This window comes from Gopherus evgoodei, chromosome 9, assembly GCF_007399415.2.
Source record: "Gopherus evgoodei ecotype Sinaloan lineage chromosome 9, rGopEvg1_v1.p, whole genome shotgun sequence".
Taxonomy (NCBI): Eukaryota; Metazoa; Chordata; order Testudines; family Testudinidae; genus Gopherus; species Gopherus evgoodei.
The window spans coordinates 88,410,612-88,430,307 of record NC_044330.1 but is presented as its reverse complement, the minus strand read 5'-3'; the positions used below and the strand labels follow the sequence as shown (position 1 = coordinate 88,430,307).

Below are 19,696 nucleotides of genomic sequence, written 5' to 3'. Positions count from 1 at the left end.
CTAAAGAATCTGACATTTAGATAGAAAAAGATTTAATAGGAAATGTAACGTAGCAGTACTCTTGTAAATCTTGACTTTCATAGTATGTACTGAAGAATTGCAAAAACATGACTATTATATTTATTGATGCGTGTGGCTTTTTGCTGGGCATTTTTTTTTTACTGAAAATATTTTTTTAAAAGGGAAAATCCTTTCTGTTAGGTTGACTTGTCCATCCTCTACCCATGCAAGATTGTTTCCCTACGCTATGTACTGTACTCTAGCACTTTTTCTCATCTAGTTTTAAATGATTCTAGTGAAGCTCTGCCACTAGTCTCAGAAGGCTATTCCCCAATCTAATAGAATCCCAGTACGGAAATGTTTCTACATATTTTATCTTTCTTTACTCATTTCCATCCCTCACACTAAACAATACCTCTTCTATCTCAGATAAGATGGAATAATTATTAAATACTTGTTGACTAACATGGCAGCAGAATTACCCCATTTGGTCATTATTTTAGTTAAGCGGAACTAAAATATCTCAGGCATAACAAAGCACCAGAATGATGGGATTAGCAAAGATTTCTCTTGACATGGGAATCCTTGGGTGGCAAGTGCTGGCGTATCTTCGTCTGCTTGCCTGCCCTTCTTCCCACACATAAGGGATATGCCAGAGGAAGGGAGGCAGTGTTGTGGAGTGCACAGCATTGTGACAGATCCTTGGCTGGTGCACTGTCTGGCTATTGTAACCAGTGTAACGTAGGCCAGCTCCCAGCTGGCCCAAAAACAGGGGAGTGGAAAAGTGGCTGGGAGCCCTTTCCTGCCGGTTCTCGGCCAAGTGTAAATTCAGAACATCTGAAGATTGACCACTTCTTAGTTTTTCCTCACTGGTCAGGCCTGTCTGTCTTTTTGGCTGTTCTTTGAATATCTTCCTGCTCAATGTATTTGGTACTGAGTTCCTCATAGTGTCACACAGTATCCTAAGTGTGGTCTCACCAGAGCCACATAGAAAATTAATGTTCCCTCTCTGGTCCATGAAATTATGCCCCTATATCTAGGTTCCTTTGGTTCATTCTTATCTATATTTCTAAGGTCTTTTAGAACCCATCGAAAAAAGAGAAACAGTGGAGTTTGCAGCATCTCTCGGTCTAGAATTTTCTGTGATTTTACAACTATACTATCTGCCTCTTTTTCTCCAAATAATTTAATATTGTAATGAAATCAGCATAAGTGACGACTGTGGCACTTCACTGGACAAACTGTGCCTCTCCAAGAATGACTTTTCTTTTGTGTTGTTAAACAGTTGTGTCCTATTATAAATGTGATATAACACAGACTATGCTGGATTTCACACTAACAGCCCTAAAATATTTGTGCCATCCTGGTAAAATACTTAACATAAACGCTGTCTCTCCTTTATCTTTATTTTAAGGGAACTTGACAGTTGGGGATTTGGTAATGGTGAATGGACTGCTATTCCAGCTTTCTCTACCACTTAACTTCCTGGGAACAGTATACAGAGAGACTAGGCAAGCTCTCATAGATATGAACACCTTGTTTACACTGCTCAGCGTAGACACAAGAATTAAAGTAAGTAATTTAGAAAGTACTTCAAAAAAAAGTTACCAAATACTTCAGCATAATAGGGTATTTTTTTTCCTGGCAATGTTCTCACTTCATTCTCTGTTACCTTTCAGAGCTAATTTCTATTTTACAAGGAAATACTGTGTAAGGAAGCTCTGTTCATTCTATGTGTTAAGTGCAGTTAGTAAAATAGCTTTTGCTTTTGACTTGCAGAGCCATTTAGTAAGAGAGAATGTTATTTCACAGAGAAGCTGTCTTGGTATTGAGATTTTTTGTTGTAGTGTTTTGCACCATGTTCTTAAGTCTTTTAGTTATAATTAATGATGCAGAATTTATTATGCAAAAAAGCTACCTAGAAGTTGAGTGATCAGAAGGGAAATTTTTGACCTTCAGGGAGGAGAGGAATGAAATACAATCTTTACATGTATGACTGAAATAAATAATTTTTAACCTGTTAAAGTTCAAGCATCCGCCTTTCACTTTTTGAATTAGGAAATTGACTGTTAAGCTTGTTGAGCTGTTTGAAATACATTCTGGGCAGTGTGTAAAGTGGCACTCTTTTTTTAATAGGACAAAGAGCTGGCTCCACCGCTGCACATCACACCACAGACTGCTACCATCGCCTTTGATAACGTGTATTTTGAATACCTTGAGGGGCAGAAAGTCCTTAATGGAGTGTCTTTTGAAGTCCCTGCAGGAAAGAAAGTGGCCATTGTAGGAGGTAGTGGGTCAGGGTGGGTAAATGGACTGTGCCAAATTCTGCATCATTGATTGGAGCTTGAAAATGATTTGATTCTGCTTTGGCAATTTTTTTTTGGTGATGCTTTTATATTGATTGAGCTTTACAAATGCTAAACTAAAATTTAACCTTCATTTCAACCCATCTCTCAATTTTAGAAAAAGCACAATAGTAAGATTACTATTCCGCTTCTTTGAACCCCAGAAAGGAAATATTTATGTTGCTGGTCAGAATATACAAGACATCAGCTTGGAAAGCCTGAGGAAGGCTATAGGCGTTGTACCTCAGGTATAGTGTTTTATAATATCCCAGATGTCCTTGATAGTGTCACTTTTGGTATTCAGAAACTCTGGTTCAAATGGAAGAAAAGGTTTGCACAATTGCGTTGTCAGGCTTAATGTGAAAGTCTCTGTTGCTTCAGTATTTCAGGAACCCTTGTAACTTTAATATTTGAAACATCAAGGAGATGTTACTACTGGAAATGAAGAGGTTTCTTGTACGATGTTTTACATAGTCGTTAACACTTGTTGCGAGATGGTAAAACTAGAGCATATATTATAAAGATCTTAATGGTTTCACTCAAAATACATTTTATATCTATTCAAGATATTGAAACATCTAATTACATTTTCCCAGAAACATTTTTCCCTTAAGGGCTCAGTGGAAGAGTATAAGCTAATCTGTATTGATTTTTTTTTTCAACCTGCACCCATGAAGTATCAATTATATTTTCATATTTAAAATACTCTTTACAATTGTAGGATGCCGTTCTATTCCATAACACCATCTACTACAACCTCTTATATGGTAATATTGGTGCATCAGCAGAAGAGGTGTATGCAGTAGCAAAGCTGGCAGGAATCCATGATGCTATTACCCGAATGCCCAATGGGTACAACACACAAGTTGGTGAACGAGGACTCAAGCTCTCAGGTAAATCCGTAAAGATGTACATTCTTTGCACTCTTTTTGCTAGCTCCAAACTGTGTCCACAGTTCACACATCACCCTGAGATGTCATTAATTTAAAGTTCTTAGCTGACATGTAATAAGTGTACAGTTAAATATTAATACCAGTGGCTCAAGACCTCTGTATTCTAGAAGGTATTTAAAGGAATATATTTTCAGGGGACATTAAGAAATGTCAGAATTACATAGACTTTTTTCCTTCTAGTGTGATGTGTGGGGGTAGTAGAAGAATATGTATGAATAGAATTGGAATGTCTGATGTATTTGGTTTGATGGTGTGTGTTCCTGCTTATGTTGTGTTTGTAGGTTTACACAAACGTGTGTAGACTTTCCAAGTTTGGATTTTTAAATATAAATGTGCAGCTACTACTTTTTTTTTTTTTTTTTTTAGTGAGTGCTATTATGAAGTATGTTGGTACAGTATACTGGAAATTGATCCTTTTCATAGTAAAAGGGATTTTATAATTTTATGGTAACTTGCTATTTTGAATTTGAGATAAATTAATACATACACATTGCATTCTGTCAGTTAAGGTTATTGACTATATAACACACCTAATACAAAACCTGAAAGGCAAGGAAATACCCTGTGCAGCTCCACCCAGAGACTCACATCTCACCCAGCAGCACAACCACCATACGCTACAGAGAATGTACCACAACCTTAGCTCAGTAGGGATGCCAGCCTTTCAGCATCACCCTGCCAAAATTCCACCTACCATCTCCATACCACATTCAGACCTGACTACCTCCTTTCGCTTCCCACCACTGCCCCTTCTGTACAGTTCTGTAAAATTACACACATGCATGTTTGAGGAAACTAGGGGTGGAAGGCTGGCATCCTTACTGGGACAGAGTTAAGTGGGTGATAGCGAGTGATAGATGACTGACTGCATGGCAGTTAGGAAATGTCTGGATGCCTTACCTTGTTTATTTGTAGGGCTTTTGAGGTGGGTGGATGTAGGGGGGGTTAAGATGTAGAATTTTGTGTATTTATTGGTGTTTGTGTGCCTGCATACATGTTTTTCATTGAGTGTTTCAGCCTTAGCCATCTTTTAAACCTAAAGTTTTATTTGGAAATAAGCTGTTAGATTTGTGCTCAAGACATTGTCAACATTATTAACCTATGAATTGTATATGTTGAATAATGCAAAACTAAAATCCATGTTTATCTTGCGGGATGAAACAATCGTAACAAAAAAATAAATGTTGCATTTTACGTAGTAGTCTGTATTCTTATGGTGCTTACAAATGTTTTATAATATATAGCTGCATGAAAGTGGAAGGTGGTAGCCATTTCATGAAGTACTCCCGTGCTTATTCTGCTAATGGAATTGATTTTCCTTGGTGATGGGTATTCTGGAAAGTGCAAAGTGTGATGATGACAAAATTCATAGGTGCCTGGATCCATTTTCTATTATAGGTTTCAAAGATGTAAGGCAACATCTGCTTCTGACCATATTCATATGCCCATGTATGCAGCAGTGTGTGCATTGTTCTTAAGGTGCATGTTGAAAGAAAATAACTGATCTATTAGATTACTGAGATGATAATATGGCTATGAAGAGTTCCCAAAGAAAGAAGTGCTTTTGTCCATGACTAAAAGCCTCTTGATGAAGTTTAAACTTCTCATATATTTTGTTTATAAAGTTAATATCTGACAACTGGCATCTTTGAGCATTTGCCTTATTTCACAAGGAGGGTTTTGGCACCTTTTTTAAAAATAACTTTATTAGAATAACGTGAAAGTGTGGAGCATTACTGGAGAAGTGGAGAGAAGTAGGTTATCAGAAAAGAGTGATTGCATGACATGGAGGCTGTGTGCATAGATGGTTGGGGAGGGCATTCCAGAGGCAGGAGAAAGCACAAAGGCATTTGTGGACACTTGAAGGGAAGCAGGATATGTGTAGCCCAAGGGCTGAGTGAGGGAGTAGAGTAAGACGAGATACAAGCAAGACAGAAGGATGTAGAACCTAGCAGATAGGGATAAAAATATTTTGGCCAGTAACATTGTATATGACTTGCAGGATGCAAGCTGGCTTTATTCTTGCACTGTTTTCTCCAATACTGTTAATATCTCAAACCTTGTAACTTCAAACGATGGCCTCACCATCAGAAATGTCGTTGTAAAATCAAATGTTGTCTTGAAAGACACTTCTCCCATTAGTTATGGGAGAAGTTCTTGCCTTTCTGACCTTGAGACTCTTGGGCAGAAGCCTTTTTGAAAGTTGAGGAAATATTTACACCATTTTACACTTTGCGCTGTCACCATGGTGATCTTCACTACACACACAACATAAGTTTTTAGCGGAAGAAGCACTTAAATTGCAGTGAAAAATGCAATTTTAAAATTATTAATATTGTGGGGGGGTTTTAAGGCTTTGGTGTGGAAATACAAAATGTGTCCAACCTAAACTGCCCTATCTGCAATTGCTTCTTATCCTATCCTCAGAGGTTAAGAACAATAATTTTTCTCCCTCCTCCTTGTAACAGCTTTCTATCATGTCCCCTCTATCTTCTCTTTTCCAGACTAAACAAACCCATTTTTTTCACTCTTCCCTCATAGGTCATGTTTTCTCAACCTTTAATCATTTTGTTGCTCTTCTGTGGACTTTCTCCAGTTTATCTACATTTTTCCTGAAATGCGGTGCCCAGAACTTGACACAGTACTCCAGCTGAGGCCTAATCAGTGCAGAGTAGAGCAGAAGAATTACTTCTCATGTCTTGCTTACAACACTCCTGCTAATACAGCCGAGAATGATGTTCACGGTTTTTGCAAGTGTTACACTGTTGACTTACATTTAGCTTGTAATTCACTGATCCCCAGATTCCTTTCTGCAGTTCTCCTTCCTAGGCAGTCATTTCCCACTTTGTATGTGTACAACTGATGGTTCCTTCCTAAGTGGAGTATTTTGCATTTGTCCTTATTGACTTCCATCCTATTTACTTCAGTTCAGACCATTTCTCCACTTTGTCCATATCATTTTGAATTTTAATTCTATCCTCCAAAGCACTTGCAGTCCCTCAGAGCTTGGTATCATCTGCAAACTTTATAACTGTACTGTCTATGCCCTTATCTAAGTCATTGATGAAGATATTGAACAGAACAGAACCGAATCCAGAACTGATCCCTGTCAGACCCCACTCCATATCCCCTTCCGTCTTGATTGTGAACCACTGATAGCTTTTCTGTGAGAATGGTTTTCCAACCAGTTATGCACCCCAACTTATGGTAGCTCCATCTAGGTTGTATTTCCCTAGTTCTCAGGGCCGGCGCTTCCACTAGGCATTTTGCCACCCTCGGCGGAAATTCAACGGCGGGGGCTCCTTTTTCTCCAGGTCTTCGGCAGCAGGTCCTTTACTCACTTCAGGATCCGCCGCTGAAGTGCCCCAAAGACGCGGAGCAGAAGGACCCCTGCCACCGAATGCTCTGAGGAGGAGCACTGCCACCTAGGGCAGCAAAAACCGTGGTGCCGCTCCTGCTAGTTCTGTTTCCCTACTCCTTTACTTTTGACACTAAATTAGGTGAGTATTAGAAAGTGGACAATAGTAGTTAATGTGTCATAACTTTTACATATGATCAAGGTGCCAGGGAGGCTTAAGCCAATACTTCCAGAAATACTCACTAATTTGGGGTGCTTCAAATGGCACATTGAATTGAACTCTATTGAAGTTGTGTGTTCAGCACCTTTCGGGGCCCAGCATCTCTCAAATTGGAATCCTTAAAGAGAGGCATTTGAAAATTAGTTGACAATTTCGAGCTTTAATGTTTCAGACTCTTTCATCTGGGTTCTGATGTAACATGTTCTACTAGTTAGAGCTACATTTTCAGTGTTAACAAAAGTTGTGAAGCCAAACTCCATCTATTGTGCTGAAAACCCCTTATTACTGAACGATTATATTCTTGTTTGTTTAATGGACTTGATACACCTTGTCACTAGTTCACTTTTATAGATAAACCTCTGACTTTACAAAGTAGCTCCATTTGAGTACTATCAATGTGATAATGACTTTGAAGTTTCATATTTTTCTGGAATTGTGAAATGGAAACCAGACCCTCTTCCCCAAATGCTTATCTGCTTTAGTTCATTAGAGCTTAAAACAATAAGTTCAGCCTCACATTTCCCAGAAGGTTTCCCCACCCCAGAGCATTCTAGTAGAGGGAGCAAGGGAAAACTAGGCGGAAGACAGTGAGTACACTCTGTATTGAAATCCATATATTTCATTTTAATAATGGAAGAAGTTGAGTTTGAGGGGCCACTGTTCATAAACAGAGGATGTTTCAGTAAAAGAAAGGTAGGCTACCCTACTGGTGATATTAAAAATAAGCTTTGGTGGAGGAGAGAGAGCAATAATGGACTTCCAAATGGACAATGTGTGGCAGCATTTTTCATTGTAATTATGAGCCCTCATTCTCATAGATGTTCATCCTGTGGAGTGGAGCACGTGGTTAGAATTCTGTATGCAAATGGCTTACTTGCTGTAGTAAAAGATCCTTTTGTTCAAGTAATCCAGTGGTGATCATTGTAAAGTTGTGGGATGTAAATTGTAGCAAGCCAACAGCACACTTAGAGAGTTTAAAACTTTTTTTAAATGGGTAACTAAGTAGCCTGCGTAATGTGGGCAACATTCAGTCAAGTCAATGAATTGACATCTCTCTAGAGTCAGTAAATTAACTTTAACAAGAAGAAATATCTATCTGTTGTATGTATGTGTCTATAGATTTTAATGTGGCAAAGGAAACATTACGAATATTGCATGATGGTTCTCCTCACTTGTATAATGCTGAAATAAAAGGTGCAGTGGGGAAGAGTGTTTGTTAAAATGGAAACTTCTATATTCATTAAATGCAATGAGTAAAATGCTTAATGGACAGTAAACATTGTAAAATTAACTGTTTACGTAGAGAGTGAACAACAAATATCAAAACAGTTTTTATCCTATGCAGGCAATATAAATTTAAATTTTAAATATTGATATAAATGTGGCTTTTATTTGTCTACTGTATTAAGCATTGCAAATACAAAAGCATTTAAAATATTCAGTGAACACTGCTTTGTTGGATTGTGCATAAAGAAAAACATGAAGCAACTGAATATGCTGCAAACCGGCTGAATAAGAGAAGGCCACAGATTATGGGATCACTGCATGCCTTTCAATCACGGACTCTAGCAAAAAGTAATATTCTTCATACTGGATATTTCTTAGAAGAGAAGTAACAATAACATCTTGGGAAAATAGTGCAACTTCTGTTTATTGCTCAGTTGAACCACATTCTTATATACACAGATTACACAGTAAGTAAGGGTTATATCAACACGAGATGGTGGGTCTGAAGGGATCCTTGGGATGCAGCCTGTGACTATGTGACCGCTGTTCCCCCTTAACTCTCTCCAGCCTGGGCTGTCTCTCACAATGCCTTGCTAGTGACGAGCAGCAAGCCCCTCCAGGAGCTGTGATCACTCAGCACACCCGCATGTGGAGCCCCACACACCCAGCTAGATTTCATGAATGTACCCAGAGCCACTCATAAATCGCACAAAGAGGCACCAGAACCAAATCCTCCCAGCACTGCACCCCAGGAATATACCGTCTTGCACTGCTCAAGACGAGCAGGGCAAATTTATTAATTGGTTCATCACTTCATCAATGGAAAGTGTACCTACACCAGCCTTTGCAAAACCTGAGCAGATTTGCCACACGCTTCATACAAACTCACTGGTGAAGATATACAATGAAACGTATTGATTACAAAAAATAGATTTTAAGTGATTATAAGTGATAGGCAACAAGTCAGTGTTAGTTACCATAAGAAATAAAATATAAGCACACAGTCTAAACTCTCAGCCTTATTAGACTGGGTAACAACTAGACTAAGCAGTTTTTCTCACCCCACTGGATATTGCAGTCCTTAATATACAGATTTCACCTTTGAAATCTTGGCCAATACCCTCAGTTGGAGTCTTCAGAGTATCCTTGTTGCTTGCAGCGTAGGTGGGTGAAGGAGAAAAGGCCCAGCATGAGCCTCCTGTGTTTGGTTTTATACCCTCAGTCCATGTGCGTGGAAAACACAAGTCCAGGCATGTCTGGGTGACATTGCTGAGTCTCCAGGCAAGGTTGAGCAATTCCCCTGATGTGGGCCCCATGCAGGTGAGTCATTGCATTGTAGCTCCCTTGCTGGACAATGGTGGTTGATGGGTTGATTGACACCCCACCTGGGTGTTGGTTACTTTCCTTGCTGTTGCCTCTGGGAAGCTAATATCTGGCTGATTCTCCAACGTACAGCATGTTTTAGTGACCACCATACAACACAATTCTCATAACTTCACCTGCACCAATGATACACGTATATAGATAGAGAAATGACTTTCAGCAGATCATAACCTTTCCCCGATACCTTACAAGGCAAGCTTTATATATAAGATCATGATTATATAAAAATGGAGACTATGGGGGTTCCAGGATGCTCCTCCAAGGTATAGAATGTCACAGTGGGAATTAGTGAACAACAGAACCACAAAGCAGAAAAAAAGGGTGCTTAAGGGAACATTTATTGGGGGGTGTTAGGTGTTGTGTATGCAGGAACTTGAGGCTGCTGCAATCAGTTTAAGAATCGTGTACATAATCATACTGGATTTTTAGGGAGAAACTGAGTAAAGGCGAATAGTGGAAGGCTAGCCGAAAATAAGTCATGAGAGAGATTTGGTGGCAGCATGTAATGTTGCAAGGCTCATGTGATGATGGAGGCTATTTTAGGCATGGAACATCGTATATGAGCATATAGTCCTGAGTCAGAAGCAGCATGAAACCAATTCAGTACCTTACAAACTGAGTTCTATTCCTGGCTCTGCTACTGACCTGTCTGATCTTGCACTAGTCACTTTGTCTCTCTGTATCTGTTTCCCCATCTGCAAAATGGGAATAATGATTCTTAGCTTCATTTTTAATGCTCTTTTAAGATCTGTACATGAAATAAAAAGAGCTATGTAAGAGCTAAGTATTATTTCAAAGTACCACTGGTCCCTCTTTTTACTCTGGAGCACTTTGTTGCCCCAACTAAATTGTGTTAGGAAGGTTACTTTCTGTCCAGCTTTAACACTGATTTCAAAATTGAAATCGGTTTTACTTTTGACTAATACTTCTGGTGTCACTATTCAGAAAATGGCTGCTATTTGCAGCCAGAAGCATAGTAGTTCCAATTGTCATTTCAACCTCAAATGGACTTTAGTCCCATGTGAAAATTATCAGGTAAGATTCTGCTGAGCAGAATGGGTGGAAGTTTCTTGTAATGCGGCTGTAATCCCTCTCTTTTTATATGAAATATTTGCATGGCAAAGACAAATGAAAAAGGACTTCCGATGTATCCTATTTGTAGGTCTCTCTCTCTCTCTATGTGTTACAGGTGTTAAAATACCATGTCATGGTGATCAAGGCAAAAATAATTTTTTTCTTCTCTGTTGCTCAGGAGGGGAAAAGCAAAGAGTTGCTATTGCCAGAGCCATCTTAAAGAATCCTCCTATTATTCTCTACGATGAAGCCACATCATCTTTAGATTCAATTACAGAAGAGGTAAATTAGGATAAAGAATCTAAAGCCTTTTCAGCTGCATTCTATCCAATTTTGCTGGCCTTCCAACCTCCTCCCAGAAGAGTTTTTGTCATGTTTGCTTTTTGTCTAGCTACTCAAATGCCATTCTTTAGTATTGTCAATGAGAAGAGTAAAGAATCTTTCCCCAGAGGCCAAAAGTTGAGACACTAAGGGTATATCTACACTAAGATGAAAAAACCCATGGCACTGCTCTCAGAGCCCAGGTCAGCTGACTCTGACTCCACCCTAAGGCCAAACTCTGCACTGCAATTTTATAGCCTCATGAGCCTGGAGCCCTGCAGAACCAGAGTCAACTGACCCAGCCAGCGGTAGCCATGCCACAGGTCTCTTATTGCAGCATAGATGTACCTTGAGATTCCCAACCTACACTGAGCCAGAGCAATGTCAGGTTCACATCTGAACTACTGTCCTGTTTTACAGCATGACATCCTGTTGCAGCACATCATTTGAAAGTGTTGCAGTTGCTAATGTGCTTGTGGTGGATGAAGCCTACAGTCCACTTTAAATAGACGAATTTGAGTGTTATTTAATATTCATTGCAATAGAAGTAATTTAAATGATTGTGACATAATATGAAATAAAAAACCTTTCGTTCATTGTGGAGCATCATACTGAGATGCAAGTCAGGTATGCATAACCTGCACTGCTGGTATTAATTTATATTCATTTCATAGGAAGGGCTGTGAAATATGAGAATGTTGTGACACAGATGTCATGACACTACCACAGCAACTGCATCAGACTTCATAACCACATCTTTGTACTAAATACAAAAATCTCAGCAGTAACAGTAATTTCATGAACTAATCTCATTTTCTAAAACTAGAGCTAAAAGAATGCTGTTTACAAATTGTTTCCACTTGTGTTGTTTGTTTGGCATACTTTGACCGCCAATCACTAGATTGCGCTTATTTTACAGACTTAGGGAAGTCATTTAATGTACTCTTGGTACATGCTTATGGTGTATAATATAAATAATCCCCCAGTCTGTAGTAAACCACTTCCTGGACTTGTGTTTTTATCATTTGTGACAATGATTTCTGAAGTGTACTACTTTTTTTCCTCTCATTTTGCTATATTTATTGCAAGGTTGCCAAACAAAGCTGAATGTTTGCACAACACAGCTGCACTTTAAAGGCAGCAAATAAAAATGAGTTCTTTCCAGAAATATATATCTTGTAATCACAATGTTTTCTGACAGAGGCTAGCTTTATTTAAATAAAACAAAATGCATATCCCAGATTGTGTAGCAATTACTGTAAGAGCAGGGCCGGTGCTACCATTTAGGCAGCCTAGGCAATCGCCTAGGGCACCAGGATTATTCGGGGGGTGACATTTTGCTGGGGGGGTGGCAGGCGGCTCCGGTTGACCTGCCGCAGGCATGCCTGCGGAGGGTCCGTTGGTCCGTGGCTCCGGTGGAGCTGCCGCAGTCATACCTGCTGACGGTCGGCTGCTCCCATGGCTCCGGTGGACCTCCCGCAGGCATGCCTGCGGCAGCTCCACTGGAGCCACAAACCAATGGACCCTCCTCAGGAATGCCTGCGGCAGCTCCACCAGAGCCACGGGATCAGCACAGGGGGCGATGAAATGGCCATGCACCTAGGGCGCGAGAAACCCTGGCACTGGTCCGCGTAAGAGAGCTTGTGTATGTCTACACTGTGGTAAAATACCCAGGGCACCTAGTCTCAAACCCATAGTCAGCTGACCTGGGCTATCTGTGGCCATGCTGCAGGTCTTTTATTGCATTGTAGACATTGCCTTAAATCATACTTCTGCATCTGAGGTATGCAGCTCATGAAGGTGGAAAAGGAAACACTGCTTCTGACTTGATGGGGATGGCTGTAGATAGGAAATATTTCCTTGGCTGTTGTAGTTTTGAGGATATTTGTGTTCCTTGTTGACACAGGCCAGGGTTTACATTTAAAATTTAGGTCATCCTAGCTACTTCAGCCACAGTGTGAAAAATCCAGACCCCAGATCAATGTAGCTATGTTGACCTAACCCCCATAGACAGCTATGTCAATTAAGAATATTTCTGCCAACCTAATACTTCTGTCAGCCTAGCTGTCATTATTTGGGGAGATGGTGTTCCTACACCATGGAAAATCCCGTTTCATCAGCATAGGCTATACACATATGTGGCAACAAGTATCACTGGGTAGCCTGGGCATAAGCTTTCGTGAGTGTAAAAACTCATTTTTTCAGATCTAAGCAGGTTATGCGAACATGGCTCCCATGGCATAGTTATACTGGTATAATCTCCGTAGTGTAGACATACTCACAGTTTAAAACACTATACCTGCACATGCCACAGCTATCCGCACTGTTTCTTGTACAGTCAAACTACAGCAGTTTTTTTTCTGAAGGTGAGCAAACAGTTCCCTTCCTCTACACCCTTGAGATGTATAAATTTCATAGAGAAGTGTAACCTCCCTTGGCTTTCCTTCACACTGCAAAGCTCCACTTCAAAGAATTTTGCAGAGCTACTGATGTCTTATTCTAGGCGTGTATTGCTTCTTCCGTAAATAGTTTCATCTATTTTATAATTTGGGGCTTTGAAGACGTTCTTCAGCATTCATTAAAACTTCGTTTGACATGTTACACAATCTGATTTTATTTCCTCTTAAATGTGTGTATATATATAGATGTACATTTTTAATTTGCAGAACATTCTCAGTGCCATGAGGGACCTGGTGAAGCACAGAACAACTGTTTTCATTGCACATAGATTGTCAACAGTAGTTGATGCAGATGAAATCCTTGTCCTGGATCAGGTGAGAGACTATCACCCTGTGTAATTCAACTTTGACATGATGTGAATGTTTTTGTGTGTGTGTGTGTGTGTGTGTGTGTTTTTGTGTGTTTTTGTGTGTGTGTGTGTGTGTGTGTGTGTGTGTGTGTGTGTGTGTGTCTTTGAAATTTACAAATTATTTCTGAGTATACAGAACTGAACTGCCTTTGTTGGAAATTAACCATGTCTGAAAAATCTACCCCAAGTTCCTCTTAAATAGTCATTTTTCTTGCAACGAATACAACTTATCAGTGGCAGAAATTTAGTGTATCTGTACATATGCATGGCTATGCGTTTATATGTTGTAGTGCACTTGTATAATACTTTTAACTACATGTAAGTTACTAGTGTTTTAAGTGGATTACTGTAAATCTGATTCACTAGGCAATCTGGTGTTGGTTTAAGGTGGTGTACAATTTACCTCTCTTATGGATTCCTGTCATGTTGGATTCCTAATGTGTTCTCCTAATTTATATTTCATTTTCATCACCCAATAAGAGTGGAAATTTTTCAGATACGTCCCTGGTTTCTCACTTTCAATAGAAAAGAGAGCAGTGTGCTCTGTGTTTCTGCAGATAAAATTGTTGCAGGATTGTTCAATCTAATTATGGTAGAAATCTGAGCACCACTCTATTGTGGCTGGTAGCTCTAGAAAATTGTAATTATTCCCTCTGTCTTTCTCTCCATCCCCAAAAAGAGACCCTTTCAATATTTGATTAATGTCACTGTTCAACCGCCACCTCATACTCTGTCTACGCTATGTTCACCTTCCTCTCTGTTACAATCTGAGTAACAAAGTTAAAATAAGAGTGCCACTAAAAATCACTTAATAGCTTTTTAAAATTGATCTCAGTAGATATTCATCATTTAGATTTAGTCTGCTGATTATGGATCTTCTCACATTTACTAGTGTGTGCTGTTTATCTATTTTATTTGCTAGCCATATGCTTGAATTCACTGAAATCTTCAGTGACTAAAATATTAAAATGTATGTATCTAGAAGAAAATAGATATTTCTTTGGTATGATTGTGCTGGAATTTCTTAAACAAGAAACTTTTCAAGTGAGTTAATGGTATTTCTCAATATCATTGAGATTCAGATGGCAGAGACAAAATTAGATAATGGAGTAAACTCACTACCCACCTGTCTGCTGTTTGCTGCTTTTGCTAAATATTTAAATAGCTAAGCATTTAAATAGCATACATTCATGTGGCTCTACTTTTCTATAAAAAGTCATACCTAGCGCAATGTTAAGTGTGGTTTATAACCATATGTAATGAGCCAATCCGTGAATTATATAATGTATCACAACACAGTAAGAGTGTGTTTTGTATTATAGTATAATTTTTGGATTTAAAAAGAAACACAATTAAACTAGTTCATTAGTGTTAGCTGAACAGCTGGGATGCCTGGGTTCATGAGTTGTCTTGCTTTTCCAAGCTCCTGCTTCAGTCGAGACTGAGTGATATGCTCAGTCAGGCAACATGATGCATCACTCCCTGCTGGCAGGCTGGTTCATGAAACATAGTTGTCACTTGTGTGCAGGATACAGTAATGGCAGCCAATTAAATAAGGATCAGAAAAGGAGAAAGAGCTGGAAAATTGTATAACCGTTTTGCTGCATGATGTAAATATTACATCACATGATTGAGTATTTTCTCCTTATGTTAATCAATAAAAGCTACAAATGTGTTCTTGATTTTTATGCAGTCTAATAAGTGAACTTAGTTATTCGAGTGCTTGCTCAGTATTCCACAGTAAGTATGCGTGCTCGCCACGTGCACCGGTGCCGGAAGTTTTTCCCTTAGCAGTACCCTATACTGCTGCAACCCCTGGAGTGATGCCTCTATAATGTACTATAAGGGGAGCTGCACGCTCCCCCCACCCTCAGTTCCTTCTTGCTGTCAATGATGATGCATCGGAACTACCTGCTCCAGCTTTGCTGCACCTCGTTCCAGAACTCGTTTCGTCTTTAGTAGTACCTGTATGCGTTAGTCCAAGAAAAGTTTCAGGTTAGTCAGGTAGTTAGTGTTCGGGTCCGGGCATGCCCTGGGCCCCAGGGTTTAAATCGGACCTCGGCTGGGGGGCTCACATAAGGAACTCACAGACCCAAGGAATGTGGTCAGCCGTGGAGCTGTCCCTTCACATAAATGTCAGGGAACTCAGGGTGATATGCTTAGCCTGTGTGGCGTTCAGCTCACAGCTACACGGCAAAGGCATCAGAGTTCTCACGGACAACACCACTGCAATGTTTTACATCAACTGGCAGGGTAGGACGAGGTCCTCGGCCCTCTGCCAGGAAGCCCTCAGACTCTGGGAGTTCTGTATAGCCCATGACATCTCCCTGAAGGCCTTCCACCTGCAAAGTGTCAACAGCACACAGGCCAATTGCTTGAACAGGGTTCTCTCCTTCCAACACGAGTGGTCCCTCCACTCAGAGGTCACTCACCAGCCCTTCCGAGCGTGGGGCACTCCCCAAATCGATCTGTTTGCGACCCAACAGAACCGCCATTGCCACAGGTTCTGTTCCGTGGGGGTGCGGTTGGGGAGGAACACGTTATCAGATGCCTTCCTCCTGTCATGGTCGAGGCAACTCCTTTATGCCTTTCCCCCATTTCCCCTCATCAGCAAGGTCCTGGAGAAAGTAAAAACGGACAAAGTGCGCGTCGTCCTGATCACCCCAGCCTGGTCCCAGCAACATTGGTACGAGAACCTCCTGGGCTTGCTGGTGGCCCCTCTGCCACCATTGCCGCTCCGTCCAGACCTACTTTCCCAGGACTACTGCCTCCTCCACTCCAGTCTAGCTGCCCTCTATTTGACAGTGTGGCTGCTCAATGGCTAGATGCGGAGAAGGCAAGGTGTTCTGAAGGGGTCAGGCATGTCCTCCTCGAAAGTAGGAAGCCATCCACGCGCCGAGCCTACCTAGTGAAGTGGTCCCGGTTCTCCAGGTGGGCAGGCAAGCGGGATACTTCCCCAATGGCTGCCCCGAGCCAACTTATCTTGGAGTACCTCCTGCACCTTAGATCTCAGGGCCTGGCTCCTTCCTCCATCAGAGTGCACCTGGCAGCTATTTCAGCATTCCATCCGCTGGTCCATGGCTGCTCAGTTTTCTCCCACACCATGACCGGGCGTTTCCTCAATGGGCTAGACTGGTCCTTTCCTTATGCTAGAACCCCGGTTCCTCAGTGGGATCTGAACTTGGTGTTATCCTGTCTCACGGGGCCCCCATTCGAACCCCTGGCCACATGCTCATGGTCTCACCTTTAATGGAAGGTAGCCTTGCTCGTGGCTATCATGTCAGCCCGACGGGTCTCAGAGCTCAGGGCCCTGACCTGCAACCTCCCTTACACAGTCTTTCACAAGGATAAGGTGCAGCTCTGCCCACACCCTGCATCCCTCCCTAAGGTGGTCTACGCTTTTCACATGGGCTGGGACATCTTCCTACCTGTCCTCTGCCCTAAACCTCATGCCCCTAGTGAGGAACACTGCCTCCATACGCTCCATGTGCGCAGGGCGCTTGCACTTTATCTGGATCGGACTAAGCCATTCCACAGGTCCTCGCAACTCTTTGTTGTTTCAGCCGAGCGCATGAGGGGTCAACCTATCTTCACCCAGAGGCTTTCCCGGTGGATTACATTGTGCATCTACACATGCTACGACCTAGCAGGGGTTCCTTCACCACCTATCGTGAGGGCACACTTGACAAGGGCTCAGGCCTCATCGGCTGCCTTTGTGGCCCATGTCCCTATCCAGGACATCTGTAGAGCCGCTACCTGGTCCTCAGTACACACATTCACATTGCACTATGCGATTGTCTCCCATGCTGGGGATGACGCTGGCTTTGGTAGAGCTGTGCTTCAGCCAGGGAATCTGTGAACTCTTACCCACCTCCATCAGACATAGCTTGCAACCCCCTACTGTGGAATACACATGAGCAAGCACTTGAAGAAGAAAGGACAGTTACCTGTTCCATAACTGGTGTTCTTTCAGATGTGTTGCTCATGTCTATTCCACATCCTGCCTTCCTTCCCCTCTGTTGGAGTTGGTCCGGCCAGAAGGAACTGGGGGGGGGGGGGAAGTGCACGACTCCCCTTATAGCATGCTATAGAGGCACCACTCCAGGGGTCGCAGCAGCGCTCCCCTATGGGTACTGCTAAGGGAAAAACTTACGGCACTGGTGCACGTGGCGAACTCACACACCTACTGTGGAATAGACATGAGCAACACATCTCGAAGAACGCCAGTTATGGAACAGGCAGAGATGGCATACACAGTTAGTTGCCAATATAATTTTAGTGACTGAACTTTCTATCATAGGAACAACTGAGGCCTTAGCAAAACACAGAAGTTCTACCAATTTAACTTAAATCTGGTTTTAAATCAATTTGGTTTAATTGCGCAAATCCCTGTGTGGACATTCTTATTTTTGGTTTAATAATGGCTTAATTCAGTTTAGCATAAATCTATTCCTAGTCAATTTAAAATAAGTCAAGATAAAGCAGATTTATTTTTATTTTAGAGCATTCATATGGTATATGCACTAGTTTAATAATTATAATAAATCCTAACTCATATATAGTGCTGAGCCTATTTTTAGTTGTATCTCTAGTTTAAACTGGTACAGTTTTTCATGAAGTCAAGCCGTGAACTTTGCCCAACTGAGACCTGAGGTCTACACGTAATTTTTATAACCCGGAGAAGGTTGCAGCTCTTCGTCTTCAACATGTAGTGTGGCCATACATACAGTGCTCCCTCTATCTGAACCTGTCTCTGTGGGTTTCACCTCCTTATTAAAGTGGAGGATTTTGGTGAGTTACACACTGAAAGTGTCTGGCCCATGCTTTCGTCAACTTCATGTTCTAGAGCATTGGTTCTCAAACCGGGGGTCAGGACCCCAGAGTGGGTTGCAACCCTGTTTTAATGGGGTCACCAGGGCTGGTGTTAACTTGCTTCGACTTGAGCTGAAGCTCGAGCCCCACCACCTGGGGCCAAACCCCAAGGGCCTCAGTCCTGGGTGGTGGGGCTTAGGCTTTGGCTTCAGTCCTGGGCAGTGGAGCTGAAGCTCTTTGGCTTCAGCTCTGGTCCCCCTACCCTGGGCAGCAGGCTCAGGTGTAGGCTTTGCCCCCATCCCCCCAGACACACGGAGTGGACTCAGGCTCTTCTCTTCTCCCCCTCTCCCCCCTTGGGGTCATGTAGTAATTTTTGTTGTCTGAATGGGGTTGCGGGGCAGTGAAATTTGAGAAGCCCTGATCTAAAGATCTGATAGCGTTCAGTCACTAACTTGATATATATTTTACAGGGTAAAGTTGCTGAGCGTGGTAGCCATTTAGATCTTCTTGCCAGTCCCAGCAGTCTCTACTATGAGATGTGGCATACACAGAGCAGCAAAATACTGAATAGTAACATCAGCCAGAAATGGGAAGAGAGAAATAACCACATGTCCAAAGAAGAGGAAAGGAAGAGACTACAAGAGGAAATTATCAACAGTGTGAAGGGCTGTGGAAACTGTTCCTGCTAAGTGTGTGATTCAGAATTAAATTTCTGCTGCCGGTTAAAGGGTGATACAAGAGTGACTGAAGCACACCTGTGGTTTGAAAACAAAAACAATTCAGACACTTCCTGGTTTTTTTCGTTTTTTACGGTATCTCAACACAGCATAACGTCTTTAACCAAAGGGTTTATTTCTACATTGTCAGAATCTCTAATATTTAATGAGGTGCGTGAGAGCTTTTGAAAAACTCTCAATTTATTGCTAATTAACAAGGCATATTTTTATGGAAGTTTCAAACATTTATACATTGTACTGGCAATCACTTGTCAAGTGACCCAGATCATTTCAGCTGGCAAAGATGGAATTATTTGAACTGTCATTAAGCAGTAAACAGACTTGTTCTTTGTTTATTTTCCACCATTGATGGCTGGTAAAGGAGTTTTATATTTTTAATGTGATTCAGTTAACTTGAATTTGTATGCTAAAAAAATAAGATGTAATTAGTTCTATTAAATGACTCTCTGGCTTGAAA

General features: G+C 41.3%; 1 protein-coding gene across 4 annotated transcripts in view; it reads left to right on the top strand.

Annotated features, from left to right (window-relative positions):
- Positions 1-19,696, top strand: part of ABCB7 (ATP binding cassette subfamily B member 7) — a 68,788-nt gene extending 49,092 nt beyond the window's left edge. For all 4 annotated transcript variants that reach the window (XM_030574343.1, XM_030574342.1, XM_030574345.1 and 1 more), the window contains 7 exons: positions 1,415-1,572; positions 2,137-2,300; positions 2,464-2,593; positions 3,067-3,238; positions 10,739-10,842; positions 13,548-13,655; positions 18,973-19,696. In XM_030574343.1, the coding sequence (XP_030430203.1) occupies positions 1,415-1,572; positions 2,137-2,300; positions 2,464-2,593; positions 3,067-3,238; positions 10,739-10,842; positions 13,548-13,655; positions 18,973-19,191 (1,055 nt within the window). In that variant the 3' untranslated portion in view covers positions 19,192-19,696. The remainder of the gene's footprint in view (positions 1-1,414; positions 1,573-2,136; positions 2,301-2,463; positions 2,594-3,066; positions 3,239-10,738; positions 10,843-13,547; positions 13,656-18,972) is intronic.